Raw genomic sequence first — 22,263 nt, forward strand, 5'->3', positions numbered from 1 at the left:
GGATGCTATGGTAGCAGTTAGAGGTAAAGAGGACATTTTAGAATTTTTTCGTAGCAGTAGTGGGGTAGGCAAGGATGGGCTGCTTTCGGTCCAAGATTAGGGAATTGAATGTTATGAAGAATTAAAAAAATTGTTTCGATTTTGTATTAAGAAATTGTATTCTTTGCCTTCAGTTGTTCCAAACTACAAGTTGTGTGCCGAGACTGATGTTTAGCCTGTCTGGAGTTCTTGCCTTGGAAGTAATCTGAAGAAACACAATCTGGTTTGAGTAGTGCATTAGTTTGGCTCACCAACACTCTTAGTCCGCTTAGTTCCTCTGTTGGAGACATGCCACTGTAGGCAAACTAGCTATCGACTTGCTGGAAAAATTTACACCTAGTGGCACATCGTGTAGATTGCGCTGTCTTAATTACAAATTCCTCGAGATTTACTTTCTATAAATAAAGCAGCCACGCACAAGTCGTAAATTATTTTCTTATGATCACCATCCTTCTTCATTACGTTTAGAGATTTGATTTAGTTATTTAAGATAAGAGGCGAAATACCATATCTGAACTTTGAGTCCATGGGTTGAACGAGATGAGGACGGAAAGAGGTACTCCGTACTTATCTAACCTGGTGAAGGTTCTTTACCCAAAAAAAGATTTTTTTTTTTTGCAATTCATTGCTAGTTTTTTCTTCCCAACAAATAGCTCATAAATTGACGTGGTAAAAAAAGCGAGAAATTTTTCTTAATCATGAAGAAACATTGATAAAACTTTTTGAACTATTTTTGAAATTCCTTAAAAAGGTGATTGGAACACTACTTTAATGATTTTTTTTTTTTTTTAATAAAACCTTTATTAGAGAAGATATCTCCAGCGTCTCAAAAACTGACAAGGGGACTGCATTAAAAAGAAATAATTCATAACTTGAGTTCAATTCGAATAAAAAATAATCTCCATAAAAACTTTATTTACAAAAAAAAAGTACACTTCTCATCACACTTTGCCATCGTGATTTACATAATCTGTAAAAAAAAAAAAAAAAAGGAATAATTTTATCAATTTGTAATAAAGAGCCAGAACAAGAATTCAAGTAAAACTTACTTTTGTAATTACTCCAGCAGCGATAGTAACTCCACTCACTCTTAACATAAATCGACCCAATTCTTTCATGTCTCTGTATAGTTCTATACATACTGGTTTTGAAGTTTCAATAATGACCATAGCACTGCTATTTTTAAGCAAACATCTTGGCCTTTGTTTCACAATATCACCAGTACTTTTATTTAATTGTGCTACTAATTTTGAAATTACTGCTTGCTCAGATAGAGACTGCATATGAAGAACTACCTTTTTTAAACAAATACAATGTATACAAATTAATAACATGATTGTAAATCAGTCAAAAATAAAAAGCAAAGAAACATACTTACTGGATAGCCTCTAGTTATTGGCACAGAAGTGTTAAAGACCACAACTCTTGATTCAAATTTGGAAGAAACTGCTGTTGGAAAAGCGGGGTCGCTAAGTATATAACCAATAGCAATATTCTGTTGGTCAAAATTTGCCAATGTAAGGCTGATATAGTCACCAGCAAAAGCTTTTTGGGATGGTAGTTCATCGATTGTGATAGCTAATAATAAAGGTACTAAATTATACTTAGTAAAACAAAGAGTAATATTTTCTTATTTAAGGATATACCTTTAATTAATGCTAATTCGTTTTGAGGTTGTACTAAAACTTTGTCGCCTACTTGCACCATTCCACTTTCAACACGTCCACTGACACAAAATCCTGACCCAGTACCTTTATAAATATCGTTCACAGATACTCGCAAAGGCTTGGAAACTGGCCTTTCAGGACATTTGAATTTATCTGTAAGTAGAGTTCATATTTTTAAAGTCATATGTAAAGTTATATATTTCACCCCTGATTAGTATTAAAAAAAAAAAAGGAAATTTACTGGGAATTTTTTTTTTTTTTAATTGGCTTTCATTTCTGTTCAGCATAAATGAAAGCAAATAAAGAGATACAACTTATGTAAAGCTAAAATTACTCACGCAGTATTAGGTACAAAAAATTAATAACGAGAGAAAAAATTTAATGTCAGTGCGTTAAGAAGATAATTCTCCAATAAAGCTCGTCCACAGATGAGCATACTTTTCTCACACATAAAAAACAAATATATGAAATTTGCATAAAAACTGTTTTCGAACTTTAATAAGACGTTTAAGTGTTATTAAAACATTTTAAACTTAAGAATGGTGTATTTTTGGTTTTCATGAAGGATATTCTAAGTTTAATGTTCGCAAACAAGGGAGGATTGTATGTGAAATATCTATCAAACAATATACGGACTCGAGTAACTTCATTTTTAGATGAAGATTTTGCGCAGTTATCAGAGGGAGAATGGTGGATTTTTAAAGTACAGACAGCACAAGAAAATATACCTCTTAAAGCCTAGCGAAAAAATATATAATCAAGCTAAAGAAAATAAATAAATAAATAAATAGAAAGCATTTTGACTGTAATAACTAGCGATGAAATGGCTATAGTTTTCCAAAAAAAAACATAATTAGTGTATGATATATAACGTTTGGTGAGAATTGTAATAAGAATGAGGACTGTAAACTCAAATAAAAGTCGCGAACTAAGAGGTCCACTGAAAGAATAGGAAGCGAATGAAATAGATACGAAGTTTTTTCATTATTTGTTTATTTAAATTAAATGACTGACATGCTTTCTTTGTATAGATTTTCGACTTACATCAAGACAACTAAATCGAGAAGAGTAAGCGTTGGGTATCGGGATATGTTCAGACAGGGTTCGTGAAAATAAATATATTCAGATTACAATCTTGGTATCTTTTTACTCACCGATTACTTCTAACAGTGTAGGTCCTTTATACCATTTCAATAGTTTTTCGCAAGAAGATCGTTCAATTAAATTCTCTCCGGTTAAACCACTACAGGGCACAAACGTTACATCTTTTTCTTTAAATCCAGCTTGTTTTAAAAAAGTGCCCATCTTAACTGAAATCTCCAAAAATCTTTCTTCACTCCAATCAACCGTATCTAATTTGTTGATAACTACGCAGAGCTGGTTTACACCTTAAAAGGAATAAAATAAAGCGAAATTTAAAAAAGATTGAGTGAAAATTTGAATATGAACGCTTAAATTTAGAAAAAAATAAAAACTTATTCTGCAACTGTGCACAGAAAAAGAAGCAAAACTGATAGTAACAGGTAATCCATAATAAGTAAACATAGGTAATTAGATACATAACCGTTGGTAATTTCTACAAAAACTAACTTTTTGTAGTTAAAAAGAAGTTAGTTTCTAAAAAATTAACTTTTTTTTTTTCAAGCATACCATTTTTCCAAAATTTATTTCACAAAATAATATAGTGAAAGAAGCGCTTAGTTGAAGTACTTCGCAAGTTTAGCCATTGTTAACACATAATAGTTCCTCATAATTTATAAACGTTGACAAGGGCCCCATAAAGTTTCTACAATAAATAAAACGAGCTTGTACGGTAGCCCTAGGTTCCACACACACTGTCAAAGGCTTGAGAAATGTTTAGGAAACACCCGAGCGGTCCTTGCTGTTTCACCTCTGGAGAGAAAGAAATACTCGAATGGGAACTCCGAAAGCCGAACAAGTGTTCGAGGTTGCTGTTCAATGATTCATCTTCATTTTGTAGGCGAAGCATAAGGAGTTCCAAGAACTTTTCGTATAATGGATATAAGACCGATCGGTCGGTAGGTTCGGAGGAAATGGGTAGGTTTTTTTGGATTTCTTACAGAAGAGAATTTTTATAAGTTGGCGAAGTAAGTGGTTCGAAATGCATTGTAAAGGGTGACGACTGTTATAAAGTCTATAGCTGCTTTGGGAAGTTAGATTTTGGCTGAAACCAGATAATAGCCAGCACTTTTTTTTTGGAGGGGAAGATTAAAGATAGACAAGTTTGGGAGTGAATGGTGGAGAATGGAAGTTTTCTGAATATTTTTTGTCATGTGTATCTGGAAGGAGAGTAAACACTGAAGAAAATGCTGAGTTAGACAATGAAGAAGGTAAGAGAGGTTTCTGTACATGAATATTTTCTTGGTTGCTGTCCAGAGAGAGTTCTTCTTTCTGCGTTGGTGGATGTAATGCACAGATAGTTTGTCTGTGAGTTGCTTTTATGGAAGAGAAAGGATTTTCGCACAACGTTTTTCCGTAATTAGCTGTCTTTAAAAAAGTGCAGGCGGAGAGGTAAGAGTATAGTTCCTGGGAGTGAAGTGTGACGCATGGATTACCGTATGCTTATTTGTATTGATTCTACGATTGATCTAGGTCTTGTGATGCCTTTAAAGGAACAAGTAAGTTTAGTTGTTTTTGCAACAGTTTCTCTAAATAAATCCCAGTGAGACTGATGTCGAATGTTAGGATAATAATAGTCAGTCAATAGGTCATTTAATGAGTGTGTATGTATGTGAGTTCAGTTTATACGGAAGAAATATTTGAACTGACAAACAGATCAAGAAGATCGTATCTTTTTCGAAAAAAGAGGTAGCCCGTTAATTCTACGAAAATTTCTGTCTCTCGGATTCGCCAATGAATGCCGCTGCTTGAGTGACTAGATGAAGCGAGGGCCGATTGAAGAGAGAAAGGATAAGAGATGTTCTTGGTGAATGTGAGATGGCTTGATTGGGAAGACAGTAAAATGCTAAAAAGAGGGTACAGGGAGAATGGCTTCGACGATCCAAAGAAGCTGGTTGCTGTGTAAGGTATTAGGGAGTGTGATAGGAAACTGATGCAGAAAGAGAAACTCTTGAGAATAAATGTATTTAGATATAATTTTTAACCGAAATTAGAGTAGTATCAAGATGTGAGAATTTAGCTAAGTGTATTCCTCTAAAATGGGAAGGGATTAGCTATGTGGTTAGCGTACTAGACTCCCGGGTTCGAATCCAGCTGCTGACCCTTAGATTTTCTCTTCCTAGGAGCTTCTTACAGCTCTCTGTGATGGACAGTGTTGTCTGTAACGAGAGAACACTGTCGGAGGCCGGCAGTGCACTGAAAAAAGCTCCGGGCGCAAATAACCTTAGATGTTCACGCGCTTTAAACGTTAAAAAAAAAAAATCCTCTAAAATAAGAGAAGAGTTTCGAAAAATGAATAGATTCTAGATTTTATTTGGTTCACCGGATTTAGTTGTCAATGTAAGGGCATGGCAATAGTGCTTGTAAGCAGTTGGTAGTGGCTTGAGGGTACTGAACATAGAGGGAGGTAACAATCTTTGTTAAACAGATATTTTTAAAATCTCTTCACGGAGACAGAAATTTCTACAACTGTCTTATGACGTAAATATAAGCTACTAATAACAAATACAGTAATAACTTTTAATTACCAAGTGATCTTACAAGCAGAGCATGTTCTCTCGTTTGACCACCACTTTCAAATCCTGTTTCAAATTCACCTCTTGTTGAATCCACAACTAATAGAGCAACATCAGCTTGGGCAGCTCCAGTGATCATATTTGGAATGAAGTCTTTATGACCCGGGGCATCAAGTAATGTAACAATCTTGTTCTTAGTCTCAAATTTGGACTGTCCAACATCCATAGTGATACCTCTAGATCTAGTAAATATAAATTTTTAATTAGTTTAGCTTTAATTTGCGAACAAGTTCAAGAATACCTTAACATAATAAGTTATAATCTCAATTGATACACATTTAAAAAAATACAAATCTACTTTTTCTACAACTTTACTAAAGAAGTAAGCATCAGTAATTAATAAAAATACGCTTTTCTGCAACCATGTAGGAATGTTCTCATTACTCAATTAAAATCAGCTGTGTAATGCCCAACTTTACCTCACTAGTGGGGAAAATTCCCATTAGTGCACTTTCCTCACTTGTGAGTGAAAAAACTTTATTGTGCTTCCTTGATATAAGAAGTTTTGTTATTAAATATTTTCTGTTAATTTATTTTATCTAAATAATTAAAAAAACGAATATTAAAAAAATAAAATAAAAATTGAAAGGAATATAGAAATAAAAATATTATTTTAATAAATAATTAGATATTTTTAATTATAACAGTTGAAAAGATTATAGTGTTACCTTATAGAAATTTAAAATGGATTCTAGTGATTCCTGTTTAGTTTTTTTTTTAGTTAATAACCCTAATGGTTGCAGAAAAATATAATATTTAACTCGAGTGTAAAGTATTTTCCTCACACTCGGCAATTTGCACTTGCACTCGCCTCGCTTCGCTCGCTCGTGCTTGCAAACCCTGCCTCGTGTGAGGAAAAATACTACTTTCCACACTTGTTAAATAAATAACTATTACAGATCTCCTACAATTAATTTAAATGCACACCTTTGATCTAACCTACCTTTTCCAAGAACATACCAGATTACTAACGTAGACACAGACCACAATTTTGCGTAACCAAAATTAGAGCTAGGATATCCCAAGCACGAAATTTACATCAGGAGAAAGAAAAGAGAATCAATAAGGGATGTTATCGGCCTAATAAGAGTATCCTTATTTCTATTTTTTTTTTTTAATTATTGCACGAGTTTTAAGGGGAAGCACCCATCTAGCTTTCGACAAGACTGGTCAAATGGTGTGGATGGAGAAATATTTAGTGTTAATGAATATCCTAGTTAGAGGGATAGATTGAAGGAATGATAGCGGACCAAAAATGATGGTGTAAATGACAGAGAAATATCTTAGGCATGGGTAATGAAGAAAAGTCACAACATTGATCTTCTAGATTAAGCTCACTTGAAAGGCCTGGCCTCGCCTAAGGTTCTAGAACCATTCAGATGGCTAAGGATTAAATGAAAATAACTTATTTCAGCTGATTGTACTATTTCATTCCGACCGGATTTTCAAACCTCTCTTGAAATACGCAACCAGTCATAATGAAAAAAATCTATTATGGCTGATGGATTGTGATGGCAAATAATTGATAATGCCTAGAAATTCATGCCAGTAAGTTTCCAACATTATTAAAAGATGTGCGGAATAGCGCGCTAGCAGTGGTTACTAAAACCTTATGGATTTCTAATTTCTGAGCTTCAGGGGAGACCACCAACGAAATGCATCAAAAATTGTTTGCCAAAAGTCAGTCTTAAGGATCATCCCTTGAAAATGAAAGTTGTAGAAGCTGATTCAATAGGTAAAATATATTAGTTATCACTAGTATCTTCCGATATAAATTGTGGAAGTTGGTAAATTGTTTTTGTAATGTACATTACCTTTCTTCTCCAGTTTCATCTAAAATCCATGCGTAAATGAATGACTGTTTGCCAAGTTTCTTGCTTTCTTGTTCATATTTATGCATGGTTTTCGAGCTAACGTGACCTAATTTAAAAAGTAAATGCCCCATTAATGTACTCTTTCCAGCGTCCACATGACCTGTTACAACCATATGTAGTTGTTCCTTACAGCTGCCTCGATCTTCTTTAAAATGTTCTTCAGCCTTTGCTATATTTCTTAAACAATAATTTTCATTTCACTTTTGCATTAATTTATTTTATTTTGTTTATTTATTTTTTGTTTGTGTTGGAAAAGTTTAAGTTGAACAGATAATAAAGAAATATGTAAATGGTTACCTCTTCGAAATATTAAGAACATCTTCCGAAATTTTAACTTTTTGTGCAATAGCGTCTGGGTTTGTTTTGTCCACAACAGTTGGAGATGCAGATCGGGAACTTTGATTAGTATCTTTAATTGTTTCTAAAAATAATTTTTAAATGAAACTTTATTAACTAGGTTTAAAGAGATTAATTTAAATAAAAATTAAAATAAATAACCTGGATTATTGTCGTCAGAAATCAAGAATCCCTTTATTACATTGCTCTTAGCCGGACTAGATACAGTAACAACAGGTGTGCGAGCTGTTCCAACAAAAAAAGTTTACAAACATCACTTAACAGCGTTAGAGAGTAGTGAACTTATATTTTTATACTCCTAATTCCGGAGTGTATCGCGTCAAATTTTCGAAAAAGAGTTTTCAATTAAATCCATGTTTTTTTAAGGTCCACATTGAACGAATAAACCTTGTTTACCTAATAATCTGCATGTTTATATGCATTAGGCAAGATGCATATTTTAAACACTTGTGTCACTTGTGGCATGACAGTTCAGTTCCAACGAAAATTAACGAAGCAGAATGCACATCTTAAAAAATAAAAAGTCTGAAAAAGCTCAAAACTTGGTATTACTTTTTGAAAACACGCTTCAGTCTTTGTTTCCGTCAAACGGAGGTTGTCAACATGACAAAGACAGAACAGGACAGAGTTTTTAGTTTTCTTATTTTCTCAAAAACCGCTGTGTCAATTGATTTTCATTTAACTTCGCACAATATTCATGCCTTCTACTTTTATCTGCATATCTTTCCAGAAAATATGGATTCCTAAGTCTGAAGAATCAGGGATTTGAAGTATTAAAGGGGCCGTGGTCTTGACTAACTCCTCTCACAGGTTCCGAATATCATCTTCCTTTTCAAACAATACATTTGGTCTTCTAGGAGCTAAACGTCCAATCCAAATATCTTGGCCGATGTCTCCATTTTCAAGAAAGTTGCATTTAGCACTGATTATAATCTTACTAAGTAACGCCTTTACATTAGTAAAAGGCTAATACTTACATACCAACCATGTCCATTAATCAATCATCTAGATCTAGATCATCATTCAAGGAGACTAAGGGAAGGTCTTTTATTCCATTAAAGAAGGAAACTCGCAGAAACATGGACTGGCAATGAAACATCTGTCAGAAGGTGAAGATTGTAGAAACGGATTACTGAAGGAAATGTTTGCAAAGGGAAATAAAATAAAATTAGAAATGTGTATCTAAAGGAGGGAAACGGACGTAATGGAAACAATAGAAGAGAAGACACAACAAAAGAAATCTAACATGATACAGACACCTCAGAAGAATGCCGAAAGAAAATGTCCAAAAGTGGTGAGGGTATAGATCCCTAAGAGAAACAGAAAAGAGATCGGCCAGTAGGAGATAAGTGCGGGATAGATACAGTAAATAAGTGGTTGGATGGGGAAGTTTGGAGAGAATGCGTGACCTGAAGGTAATCCGAACACTGGAATCATCAGGAAGAGTAAAACGTCACAAAGATTCGAACGAAAACGATAGATATACACGGAGTTAATTCAGCTTAATGTATTTTAATCAAACTCAATTATAGATTTTTATTTGGAAAGAAAACTATCTGAAAAACAAATAATTTTCCTGAAATAGTTAAGGTATTTTACTGCAACAAAATCAAATATCTACATTCAAGAATTGAATATATAAAGAAAAAACAATAACTTTTCGAGAAAAACAAAGAAAAAACTCTACTAAGTAAACTGGTTTTAGGAATTTTGAAATGATTTTGACCAAAATCTTTATAACGGATTCCTTTAGCCCTTCTTAATTAAAACTTTTGCCTCACAATAATAATTAATCACCAGCAAACGTGTAAAGACAATAAATTTCCAAAAAGTTGAATTTTTAAATACTGAAGTAAAAGAATGAATTGCTGCGCAGCCAAGAGTAAGTCAAGGTTCCTAGAAAAACAAAAGTTAGTAATAGCTTAAACTGGCCAGTATAAATGAACTCTAATACAAATGTGCACACTAATTAAGCATCAACTTTAAAGATAGGGAGAATTTTACTGACTCTAAAATAAGGTTTCATCAACGAATCAAAAACTAAGGCTGTTAAGGACCTATTAAAAAATTATCATATCAATTCAAGCAAGTTAGTAATCCAGCCAATCGCTGCAGAAGCAAGAAAATTAGTATTTAAGAGCAATAGACCATAAAAATCATAAAGAAAATTATAAAAGCTGGTTAGAGGCAACTTATTACTTAACAATCACATTCCCAAATTAATTTAGAACAATAAAGTAAGAAAACTTTAAGCCTCTGACACCTGGCCGCGATAAATTGGAGAAAAATACTGCTGGCTATTTCTCATCACATCACAAATCATATTAGAAGTCAGAAATGAGGACCTCACAGATCGTACAGTTTTCTCATTAAAACGCATTTTTCGAAACAACGAAACAAAAAGAGATTCAAATTTGAAACGGTACATAACAACCGATTTAAGAAATCAAAAGTTCAATTGGTGAATCTCTCTTGGTAATTTTGCAATTTTTATTTAATGAGATTTCCACATGCCCCCCCAAAAAATAGAAATTTTAGAAAGCTTAGGAAAAGAAAAAAAAAGTAAATAAATATAACTGTTTAATAAAATATAATGAATCTTACAATTTCAGAGAAGGACTTACATAAAAATTGTTAGGTTTCAAATTCCAAAAATTATAATCAATTTTTAAACACTTTTTATCTATTACATAGTAACTTACAACAAGAAGTAAAGCACTAAAAAAATTATTTACAGTAGAACTGATCACATTTCAGTACATTCTTGAAAAACGTATTTAATTAGCAAAATTTAAAATGGGATTGGAACTTTTTTAACGAAGAATTTTTATTTACTTTTAAATAAATGTTTCATCAATCATATCATTTTTTAAAAAACTTCAGCTTAAATTCTCAAGTTTTCTTTTTTTAAATCTCATAATTTAACCCAACATTAAGAGGTTAGAAAAAAATTTTGTTCTGAGAGAATGGGCAAGCCTTAATTACCGGTTTAAAAGATTAGGCATTAGTATTGGAGGGGTTAAAAAATAATTTGTTAAAGCCTCAATAAGAGACTTCAGATTCACAGAGAACATATGACAATCATCTTTATTGTTGATTTATAAGTTGTTTGATTTTGCTAAACAAGAAAAATGAAATGGTATGCCATGTCTGCAGGATGCCTGAAGAAAGACGGGGAATGACCAAATATCTTAGGGAACGTTGAGTTAAATACTTAGCCAAGTGCTGCTCCTAAAGATGGCTGAGATGTGACATGATAAAGATAGGGATCATCGCCCTGGGTCTAAGCGGTCTAACTGAGCAAGCCAAATTATATTTACGTAAAAGATGCTTTAAGTGGATTTTTTTTTTAAATTTTAGAAAGATACAAATAAGAAAAATGGGCAACACAAGCACGAAACGACGGAAATCTTGAGTTGTAGCATTGCGGATTTGACCTTCTAAGTACTTCCTTAAAATTGATCGTAACTGCCCCAAAAAAAATTATCTAGAAATTATATACGTAATTACGAATTATGAGTAATTCAGTTAATAATATGCGTAGTGTTTTTATAATGTAATTATAAAAGATGAGATCTATGAATTAAGTGCATGAACTTTTCTCGGGAAAGCTAATCCTGCATTCCTTCCAGGTTTACACTACGAAGAAGCAGCCTTTGGATTCAGTATCTGGTTGCAACAGCGATTACTTTAATTATAAAAACTTTCAATTTTGATAGTTATTTATATGCAAAACCCTTGACCAATCGAGAAAAACTACAGAAAAAAAGAGAAAAATTCAATTAAACTCAATAAAAATTTACAAATAAAAAATAGAAAACTATGAAAACGATTATGATTAACAAAATTTTGATATAAATACAAATTAATTTTATCTTTAAAATTACCAAATCAATAAAGATTAATATTAACTTAATCATAATTTTATGTTGTTAAACATAACTACAGTATAATCACTACTAAATATTAGTGAAATTTAAACCATAACCGACACAAAATCATTAATTGTATTTTCAATAAAGCCATAAAAAATAAGTCATAAGATAACTTTGTAAATACATAAGATGGAATGCTGTGTTTTCAAATTTGGATTAAAGTAAAACCGAACATAATGTAGATTTGTTTATCGCAGAAACTTTTATTATAAACTTCGGCTTTAGTACACAATTTTTTTTGTTTTAACTTTTCTCTAATGTCTCCCATTTACGATAACTCTTCCAAATTTGAACTACAAAATCATTTAATTACAATTTGAAAAACAATTCACTCAATACCAATTAGGGTTTCACAATTGAAGAGACATTGATTGAAACGAGATGTTCTAAGAAAGGAGTGAGCAATATAAAAATTAAAAGCAGGGAAAAGAAGGAACACAATTTTTTTTAATTCAAAATCTGATTTTATACTCTATTTTCTTTACTACACAAGGTTTTTTAACTTCGTCCGGCGATCTAGTTTCGAATTTAAATGGTATTACAGTAGTTTGAGTTTCTTTGCGCAATTTTAATACTTTTGGTAGCTCAAAATATCTTATACATAAGTAATAACCAACTTTTGATAAATTTTTTGTACACAGAGGATGTTGATTTGTTTGTGAACATTTCTTATTGTTTACTACATTGGAATTGTCATTTTGAGATAAATTCTTATCAACTGAAGAATCAAGAGTATTAACAGGATTGATATTATTTATAAGTAATTGTGAAAAATCCATTTCAAGATGTTTGTATCTTTTAAATGAAAACTTCTCTGAGTCCACTATTTCTGACAGCAAAACATGGCAAGTACCGATATCCTGAGGCTCTGTTTCAATCAAAAGATTTCCTGATTTTCTTCTTAACTCGACAATTCTTGATCCACCTGTGAGGTCAAAATACACATAAATCCTGACCTCACGAGGATTTTTCAGCTAAGTAATGAATATTAAAAGCTATAGAGTTAAAGTGCAGGGCTTAGAAATCAACTTACAAATGGATAAAACCGAAGCTGCCGTATTTAATAGTGCAAGAGGAGGCAAAAAACAAATTTGGAAACAAAATTGTTCAAACGGTAGGCTAATTTTTTTTCTAGTTGATTTAACTTTTCAATTTACAATATGTGCAATCACGAAAATGAAATTTTTGGGAAACAAAATGATCGAAACTCCCGCGTTCTTGGTGCCTTTAAGGGCTTATTTGTTTAAAATTTAAACTGTACATTGACATATTTTTTTTTTTGCAAATAAAACAAATAATGGTCTCAAACTGGCAACTTATTAAATTTCATAAGATTTAGTCAACTTTATAATTTAATTTAAACCCCGATTAGGATAGTCTTAACGCGCTTCTTTTTTTCTTCACAAGAATCTCTCTTATAGAAACCGATCTTTCAATTCAGAGAAACATATTTTCCAATTAGTTTAAGTCATCAGAGTTTTTTGAATGACTAGTAATGACATTTTTTGAATCAACTAGTTTGCATATTCATTTATCTTCAGGATATCTTCATTATTAGATTTTTTGGCAAAAACCAAAGCCATAATTAGAATCTTCAGAATGTCTTGACAAAAAGTACATTGCAGACATATAATAACATAGCCGGAAGACAAATCATCAGATGACAGGGTTGATTAGTTTATGAGTTAGACTTATGATCACTGGTAAAATGAGACAAATTTATCCACTTAAATTCGTTAGCATAAATACTAACGCATTTCATCTAGTGGTTCTAATATAAATGTCTTCTCTAGACGAAAGAGAATTTCTATTGAAGGAGTTCTCATCAAGAGAGTATATAATTTTAAATTGACAATGGTTGAAAAATTCGCAAAATATGAATGGATTTTAATTTTAAACAGGAAGGGGTCGAAAAACTACAGCGCCACAGTTACACTTTCTTAAATTCATCTACGTAAAAGATATACTTTTGAAATTAAAGTAACTTTATCTTGTAGGCTGCAATTGAATGTAGGAAGTCTTAGGCTTTAAAAGTAACTAAGAGGGAGGGAAAAAATTCCGAGGAACTCACATTTCATCACTTGAAAAATTATGTCTTAGCAACGACCTTACAAAATTATATTATATAATTTTGCAAAATCAGAAAGGCGAGAGACAGATCAAACAACCTATATAGTAAATCTTGAAATCAAGTCGCACAAATTCGCTGTGTTTCGCTAATCAAAAAAAAAACAGCCTAAAATTGAACGTTTAACCGTTTATTCCCCGCCCCCTAGCTACTTTGGAAAACGATAATCGATAAAATAAGAAAGTATAAATAAATATATTATGTATTTATATACAAATATACATATACTATAAGTAATGTCTACTTAATGAGAGGTGGGATGTTCGTCTAACTACCAATCTGACCGAGATATTATAAATCGTGAATAGCTAATTTATTCTCTTTAATTTCTCATTTAAATTACTAAATAAAATGCAAAGCCCAGACCGAGTTTCGAAGCCAGGACTGTTAGCTTTGTAGCCATTTTGGCGTCTATATTAAAAAACATTTTAGGAAAAAAGTCCCTTTGAGTACTTAAGATTCCAAACATATTTAATTAAAATCAGTATTTTACACTAATTACATAAAAGAAGAAAAATAATGGAAAATTTCTTTTAATTATACTCGTGCAAGAGAACTTCTTTCAAAACTAAAAAACTTTTCAAATTTTAGCAAATCGTTTATTAGAACTTTTGAATTGATAACAGTCAATTTTTATCTTTATTGTAGCAAATCTTTTAGTAATCAAATAAAATTTTAGCTAACAAGAGTTGTACAGAAAAACCACCAACTGTTTTTATTTGCATGGAGCATGCACAATGAATGCCCAAGCTGATTTCTTTCTGTTAATCGGCTCTATTGTACACAACCCCAACCCTAGTGGTAGCTATCACAATTAGAGGTAAAGGTCATGCCAATCCGCTTGGCTTGTTAAGTCAGAAGGTTATATTTCGGTTGTTGACTTACTAGTCAATAAGTTAGATTAAGCATAATAAGCACAAATTTCTAGAGTTAAATGCGTGATTAGAACTAAAAACAATATTATTAGTCAGAGAAACAAGGTCAACGACATTCTTATCCTGCGCAGAAGATCACATTCCCAAGTCAAATTTTCTACACAAAACTAATAAATCCATCTTGGTTGGAAATCCGAACTAGATCATGCACTAAATCATGCATGCTCTGACGGCGACAATCAACGATGCAAACTAGTATAGAGACCAACTTACAGTTTCATTAATCGAAAACTTTTTGGAACAAACGTATAAACTACATCCAAAATAATGAGTAATTAAATGAAATTCTTAAGTGACTTATTAATCCAAGTAAAGTAGTGCCTATTTTTTTCAGGCGGGCTTTACGTCCAACTACCACTTAGGTGTCGTGGACGGAGGCGACTAGCAAACATACTTTACAGTAAATTTCTTTTATTAACCATTAAATAAAATCCAAGGCCTAAGACCGGGAATCGAACCCAGTGCCACAATACATATTAGCTTTACAGGTCTCGCCTCTATCCGCTCGGCTACCGTGGCGCCTTATTAATCCATTTAAAGCAGCATCTTATGTTTTGAGTTATTGAGGTTTTGTAGAAATGATGTAGGTTAGAAGCTCGAGTTGCTAGGTGCACTATGAGGAAACCGTTTATGTTAAAACTAGTTCTTACGTTTCAGAATCCTTATAAAACACTTTCTTTTCAACGATTCTCTTTTCTTTTTCAAACAGATTTTTAACGTGGAATACAATTATTAAATTTAAATAATTTGCAGCATCGGAAGCATTAATTCTTTTATTAGTACGCTAAATACAATGTTTTACCCATTCAGTAATTCCTCATTATGGAACTGTAAATTTTTATTAATAGCACGCCACTACTAATAAAACAACTTTATTTAGAAAATACATAGTAAAAAGTTATTTTATTTGTACCCTTATACTTGAAAGATATGGGTGTGATATACGAGGGTCGTTTGAAAAGTCCGTGCAAAGTCAGAGAGATAGCACTACTGGCGCGTATCGAGGTTATGTTTAGTTAGTAGCATCTCTTGGAAGAACACACACCAAGTTTCAGCCAGATCGGTCTATTTCTTTGTGTCTGGCATTCGTTTGAATCGAGGAAGTCGAGTATTTTCAAAAAATGGACGAAAAAGAATTTCGTGTGTTGATTAAACACTACTTTATGAAAGGCAAAACGCCTCAGGAGACTAAAGAGAAGCTTGATAAACATTATGGTGACTCTGCACCTTCGATTAGAACAGTTTATAAGTGGTTTCAAAATTTTCGGAGTGGCCATATGGGCGAAGACCGTTCCTTCGGCCGGAAAGATTATGGCGACTGTCTTTTGGGATTCGCAAGGAATAATCCTCATCGACTATCTGGAAAAGGGTAAAACTATTACAGGTGCATATTATTCATCGTTATTGGACCGTTTGAAAACCGAGCTGCAAGAAAAACGCCCACGATTGGCCCACAAAAAAGTCCTTTTCCATCACGACAACGCACCAGCTCATACCTCAGCAGTTGTGGTCGCAAAATTAATGGAAATAGGGTTCCAACTCGTTTCACATCCCCCCTATTCTCCAGACTTGGCTCCCTCGGACTACTATTTGTTCCCCAATATGAAGAAATGGCTGGCGGGAAAAAGATTTTATTCAAACGAGGAGGTGATTGCAGAAACGAATGGCTATTTTTCAGACTTGGACAAATCCTATTATTCGGAAGGGATCAACAAACTAGAGCAGCGTTGGACGAAGTGGATAAGCCTAAAAGGAGACTATGTTGAAAAATAAAAAAGGTTTACCCCAAAAAATTAAGTAGTTTTTATTTTTGCACGGACTTTTCAAACGACCCTCGTACTTCTCTCCGAGAGATTAGTTGTTTTAGGCGCGCTATCGGAATGTGGTAGGTACTTTTCCGCTTATATTAGTGTGATATAAAGAGGAGTAGAGCACAAATATGCAACTATACAAAGTTTTGGAGTTCGCGAGAATGGGGAAGGAATGAGTGGTGTTTGATGATTGGAAGAGACGAGAGTGAATTTAAAATATTGAACCAATTGAAAATTTAGTGTCATAATTTGGTCTCTTTTTATTTATTTAAAGAAAAAGCAATCTCCCTACCTGAAAAAATATGTAGCACTAAAAATTTCGGACATGACCTAAAAACATTTTGTAAAGTTGAGGTTAAGGCACTTTGGAGAGTGTCATTCAAGAAGATACACTTTTAGCAAGATACGGACTGAGATGCGCATAAAAAATATTTTTTATTTTTCAAGCTGATGTTTATCTACATATGTATGCGTATACATAATTTTGTTTCGACATAATGCACGTTAAAATTATAGTCGCTAACGAAGCTAAAGGCTAACTGTTGCATCGACATTATTTAGCACAGAATTAAGAGATAATTGAGATATCCTCTCTATTATTTTCGATATTACCAGGACTAATATATTGGTGATAATAGCTGACATCATCTGGACTAAGCTTCTTGAATATAGGAATTGTTTTGTAGTTTTTAGAATAGCAGCAATAGGTTTTAGGTTATCAGCATAAAACTATAAGCAAAATATATGTAAATCTAAGAATTCAGTTCTAAGTTTACGAAATACTTTCTTTGTAAAAACCCACTAATAGATGGAAGTTGGAAAAAATATGAAACATATGAAAAGGAGCGAAATCAATCTAGGACGCTGCTCTGGAGCACAAAAGTGTGATCAGAGGATAGATATCATTGAGGTTCCTTCACCAAGTTATTCTATATCCAACCTACTGGAAATTCGATTTCAGACATGCTAATCGAGAAATGATGTTTATCATGGTTTGAACATAGGTAGGAAAGCAGGTTAGCATCTATAAATTATAGTGTTACTTCAACTTCTTGGTACGTTTTCTCATTTAAGAACATTTTTTTAGTTGGGTTTTCTAATACGCTGCTAAGGCTATGGTTACTGTTATCTAGTTATGTTAGTTACTGAATGCGAGTAGAACATTTCTCTAAACTGATTTTTTAGTAAAATGACCTTAGCAAAAAAGTGTATTGTCCTTCAATTAAAAACCAGTTGCTACCATATCCAATTTGAAATTAGTTAAAGAACTATAAAGTCTCGAGCATTTAAAGAAAAATGTGCTCAAGAAGTTGAAACTGAGAATATACAGAAAGGAATGGTACATAACCGAGAACATATGCCACTCCTACACTCAAGAACCAAGACAGTTCAAGAGTAGCTTCTTTGGTCGGTTATAAGGAATAGATTAGAGCAGGAACTGAAGTATTTAATTCTAAAGAGCATGCAGATTTCAAAGACCTTATATTGGCTTACATTTTTACTATTTCCCAATTAATAGAGTGAAGCGCTACTATCGTTATAGAACGTTTTGGTCAATAACGCGTAAGTAAAAAATCTCACTTAAGCCACAAGTTGGTTTGTAAAACTAAAAATAAGCTAGCCAGGAAATAAGTTGATATTTACTTTTCCTTTCAAAAAATGATTGTTTTGGGATGTATTTTCATCACTTACCTTATCAGTAAGGAAGCTGAGATTAAAACAAATTCTAAGAAATCTTGAAAAAAAGCAAACAGAAACCATACTTAAAGGCACTTAATACTTAATGGACAGTTAAAGGTAATTACCATTTAGGATTTGATAGGTGTCAAGCCTGATTAGAAACGTTTAAAAGTGATTTAAGAGCAAAGAAATTTAAAAAAGAAAATAATTATTATATACCAAAAATTTTACCCGCATAGCAGCATGATTGTTATACAACCATCTGGCCGTTTCGGATTTTTATCCACCATCAAAGTTAGGGGATCAGATCACTATGGAGAAAACGACACATTCACACAAATGACAATGACAAGTGAAAATGACACAAGATTTAGGGTCGCATGCCATTACGCTGTTTTAAAATTCGAAAACGGTTAGCAAGTCCTAACACAAAAAATGCTAGAACAAATAAAATCTTGAATAACTTTGTGGTCCTATGTAGCGGATGCAACCACATATTCATTAATTACTTAATACATTGAAATTCGAGTAATGATGCAAGATTATATACTTGCAAGAACTAAAAGATTATAATATTTTTTTCTTGAATGGGATATTAAACATGATGCTGGACTTTGAGTTGAAAGCGAGGATAGAATAAACAAACAAGATCATATACTACCTACTGAGTTCAAAAAATTACACAGGGCTTATAAGCAGAATGGGAACAAAGATGCATATAAAATTAATAATATACATGGAGAAATGGAATAAAAGAATCATATAAGAAACACAGTGACAGGGGATGTTGAGGAAAGCATTACATAAGAGGTATTTAGACTGAGATTGGAAGGTTTGGCAGACAAATTTGTTGGGTTTCGACTAATGATGGTGATTGGCTAAAGCAGAACAATAAATGATTGTCTATTCTTTTAAGCTAGGACAAAAAAAAATGAGAAACAATCACATTATTCTCAGAATGTCGAAAAATTTTCAAAATCAATAGCTTTAGCTGCAAATGTATTTTAAAGAAAAAATCAATTTCGGAAGACGAATCCTTCGCTGACATCACTATAAATATTTTCAAGAATAATTTTCAGAAAAATATTAAGCTACTACATTCATCAGAAATTATTACTTTTTCAAAAAAAATATAAATATCGGGGCCCCATTTCATTTTCTTTCCTACTTTTTATTGTTTATTGAGGGCGGACATTACATAAATGTTTGTGGCGTTTGAATTTGCTAGCTACTTTAAAACTGACATCGTCACAGTAAAATGAAATAAATTAACTAGACATGTATGTATCTTGAAAATATAATTTAAATAATTATACCTTTTTCAGATGATCTTAACGATGTCAATCTTTGAGGCTTCGGCGAAACTGCAGAAAAAACAAAATTATATTTGACAATAAAATTTTGAACTAATACATCAAATTACTAAATTGCAAATATGAAAACATAATAAAAAATTTAAAACAAATTAATGGTTACCTGCTGTGTCTCTCTTCGAAAATGAAGTGTTATTCAAAAGAACATCGATTACTTTAGCCGTGTCATAGTTCTTCTCCACTAACATGTTAATCAATAATTCCTCAGGAAATGAATCGCCTAAAATATTTTTTATTTGTTCTAAACCAACTGTCAGTTTTTCTTGATTTACTTCACTCTGCTGTTTAATAGAAGGATCGGATGATGATTGTTCATCTTCTTCTGCAATATCCTCTTCATTTTTCAGATAAAGTGACATCTGTGGTTGCCGACTATTACGATCGTACATAAATGCAGCTAAAAATAAATATGATTCATATTGATTTTAAAGTAAAAACTGGCTATAAATTAACAGATACTTGATCATTATAAGTAAATAAAAAGAATGTTGGCTCCCTTGAATTACATTTTCTACGACACAGCTATTAAGTTCCAACCGTTTCCTAGGTTACATACTTATAGGTCTGATGAGTTTCCTGAGAGTATCCCTCTGAGTGATAAATTTGTAATGTAATTCTTGTAATCTGATTACAACCGCAATAAATAACATAGAAACAACTCTGGAGAGGTTTATGAGGTGATTTAATAATACACATGTTACATTTTAATGTAAACATTAAAAAGAGAGGCCTTCCAAAGTAGACGTTAACCGATTATTTCTATTATCCCTCTTATTAAGGGAAGTCCATTGAAATTCATTAATTGTAATTAATTGATTGAGTAACTGATCTATTGAGGGTAAAAAAAAATAAAGGCGATGAAAGCAAATAATTATTTTTACTCACCATCACTGGGAGATATAGTATAATCATCTTCCACAGAATGTCCATAGACATCGTCATACCCATCGTATTCTGTAAATTTGTTCTTGGTTAAACTTAATTCTACGAATTCATCCATCTATTCAAATAAAAATTAAATCAATTACCGTCCGAGTAATTCATAGATCTTACATTCCTGTGGCGAGACATAATGAAAAGTAATTAAATTTCTAGTAAAAAGGAAACTGTGTTATGTTTAAACAAATTAAGCTCTAAATAAAACTAATTTCAAAGAACATTTGGGCTTGAATATTGGAAATTTTCGATTAGCATCTCCATAATGAAGAATGAACGTCAAAACTGAGAACTCATTAAATTGCAGGATCAGTCATAAAGGAGGGAAGGTTTCAATTACAGTGTTATCAGAATAAAACTGAATTTCTCAACCTTTATAAATTAAACTTTTTTTTATTGATCTGCACCTCCAGTTTATATATTTTCTATTAATTTCTTTATCAAAATTGTTTTATTTTAAACATCGGTTAAAGAAACAATGTTTTATGGTTGGTCTTGTTTTATTTCACTATCGAGTGGGTTTTACTTTTGTTTTCACTTACATAAATTATAAATGAAATAGTGAGTCTAAGTTATCTAAGTCTCTAATTGTTGAATACTCTCTAAAAAGTGTTCAATGAGCCTTTTCCAGTAAGTTTTATCGTTTTAGGCCAATAACCAATAAATTACCTCAAAAAATAAATATTTATTGTTCATCATTAAAAAATTGTTTAAAACGTTTATTAGTTTCCTTTAAAAATAATATGTTTCACATTAAAAGCAAATATTCCCAATTCAAATTTTGATATTTAGACCTTTATTTAGTTACAATATTTAAGATAGCTTTCGCCCCAACGATTTTCTTAATTCTAAACCACTTTTATTTTTCCTGAATACCGCCAACACTCAATTCGTTCCTCGCTATGCATCCTAAATCTAAACAATTTCGTTTTCATTTCTGCATGGAATGCCATAGGTCTAAATCCTAACTTCTGCGATGAAGACTTAGCACTCCCTGGACAATGCAATGACATAGAGCTCATATCCATTCTTGGACATTCGTTTTCATTTCTGCATGGAATGCCATAGGTCTAAATCCTAGCTTCTGCGATGAAGACTTAGCACTCCCTGGACAATGCAATGACATAGAGCTCATATCCATTCTTGGACATTGCTGCGGAACACAACATATAGGACAGGCCAGCCTGTAGTACAGCCTTTTCTCAAAATAGTATACTTCACCACTACTTGCCTAGCCATTCCACACCTTCCATCCAGACCACAACAATTTCCATAACCACTAGTTACTTCCAGACAACCATTGCTGCAGTTTATAGTTCTTCCGGTGAGACCATATCCTCTTCTGAATTTCATTCTTTTTTTTTACGGCATATCGACATCTGGAGTCATTAGCGTCTCTTCTTGTCTATTAACCATATTTCTCACAGAGATGTCTTCAGGGCTAAACATCCTCAGTTGGGAGATGCCGTACCCACAATCGCCGTAGAAACTCCCTTCATACTTCTTTTCCAACTCTCATCATCCATCACCTCTCCTCCTGGATCCAATTGTTGACATTCATCTTAAAATCGCCTTTCCCCACCTCCTGGACAATTTTATTTCCTCTCAGGTCTTTTCAATCTATAATTAAATTTATAACCTATAAGAACCTTCCTTCCTCTGACTTTCATTCTTTTGTGAATCTATTCCTTGACGCCCAATCTTTCTAACCCTCTTAAAGAGGCCGTAATAAGCGTGTGATACACAATCCAGGAGTCTGTGTAATCATTATCCTTGCTTCCTAGGGTTAAGGTTCATTAAGAGTGTGTCTCG

At 32.6% G+C, this 22,263-nt stretch overlaps 1 protein-coding gene across 2 annotated transcripts; it reads right to left on the reverse strand.

Annotated features, from left to right (window-relative positions):
• Positions 1–916: 916 nt before the first annotated feature.
• HBS1 (translation elongation factor EF-1alpha (GTPase) HBS1) lies at positions 917–20,786 on the reverse strand. 2 transcript variants are annotated; one of them, XM_074118951.1, is made up of 13 exons: positions 20,544–20,786; positions 20,401–20,469; positions 19,619–19,912; positions 19,459–19,506; positions 7,795–7,878; positions 7,594–7,717; positions 7,237–7,473; positions 5,375–5,604; positions 2,861–3,094; positions 1,686–1,859; positions 1,418–1,632; positions 1,089–1,334; positions 917–1,009 (listed from the first exon to the last, which is right to left on the reverse strand). In XM_074118951.1, the coding sequence occupies exons 1-13, from the start codon at positions 20,584–20,586 to the stop codon at positions 1,001–1,003; spliced, it is 2,007 nt and encodes a 668-aa protein (XP_073975052.1). In that variant the 5' UTR covers positions 20,587–20,786; the 3' UTR covers positions 917–1,000. The 2 variants fall into 2 exon arrangements, with proteins under 2 accessions (XP_073975052.1, XP_073975053.1); XM_074118952.1 differs by having other exon boundaries at positions 1,418–1,617; positions 20,544–20,785.
• Positions 20,787–22,263: the final 1,477 nt, after the last annotated feature.

Source organism: Rhodnius prolixus, unplaced genomic scaffold (assembly GCF_049639745.1).
Source record: "Rhodnius prolixus isolate KJV_2025 unplaced genomic scaffold, Rpr scaffold_2, whole genome shotgun sequence".
Taxonomy (NCBI): Eukaryota; Metazoa; Arthropoda; class Insecta; order Hemiptera; family Reduviidae; genus Rhodnius; species Rhodnius prolixus.

Excerpts from the sequence above, each read along its gene's own strand:
- HBS1 (XM_074118951.1), bottom strand. The coding sequence starts at position 20,586 with ATGTCTCGCCACAGGAATGTAAGATCTATGAATTACTCGGACG. Across the intron at positions 19,913-20,400 it reads TACTATATCTCCCAGTGATG|CTGCATTTATGTACGATCGT; the intron begins GTGAGTAAAAAT and ends ATTTATTTTTAG. Across the intron at positions 7,474-7,593 it reads GTTCTTAATATTTCGAAGAG|AAATATAGCAAAGGCTGAAG; the intron begins GTAACCATTTAC and ends TTATTGTTTAAG.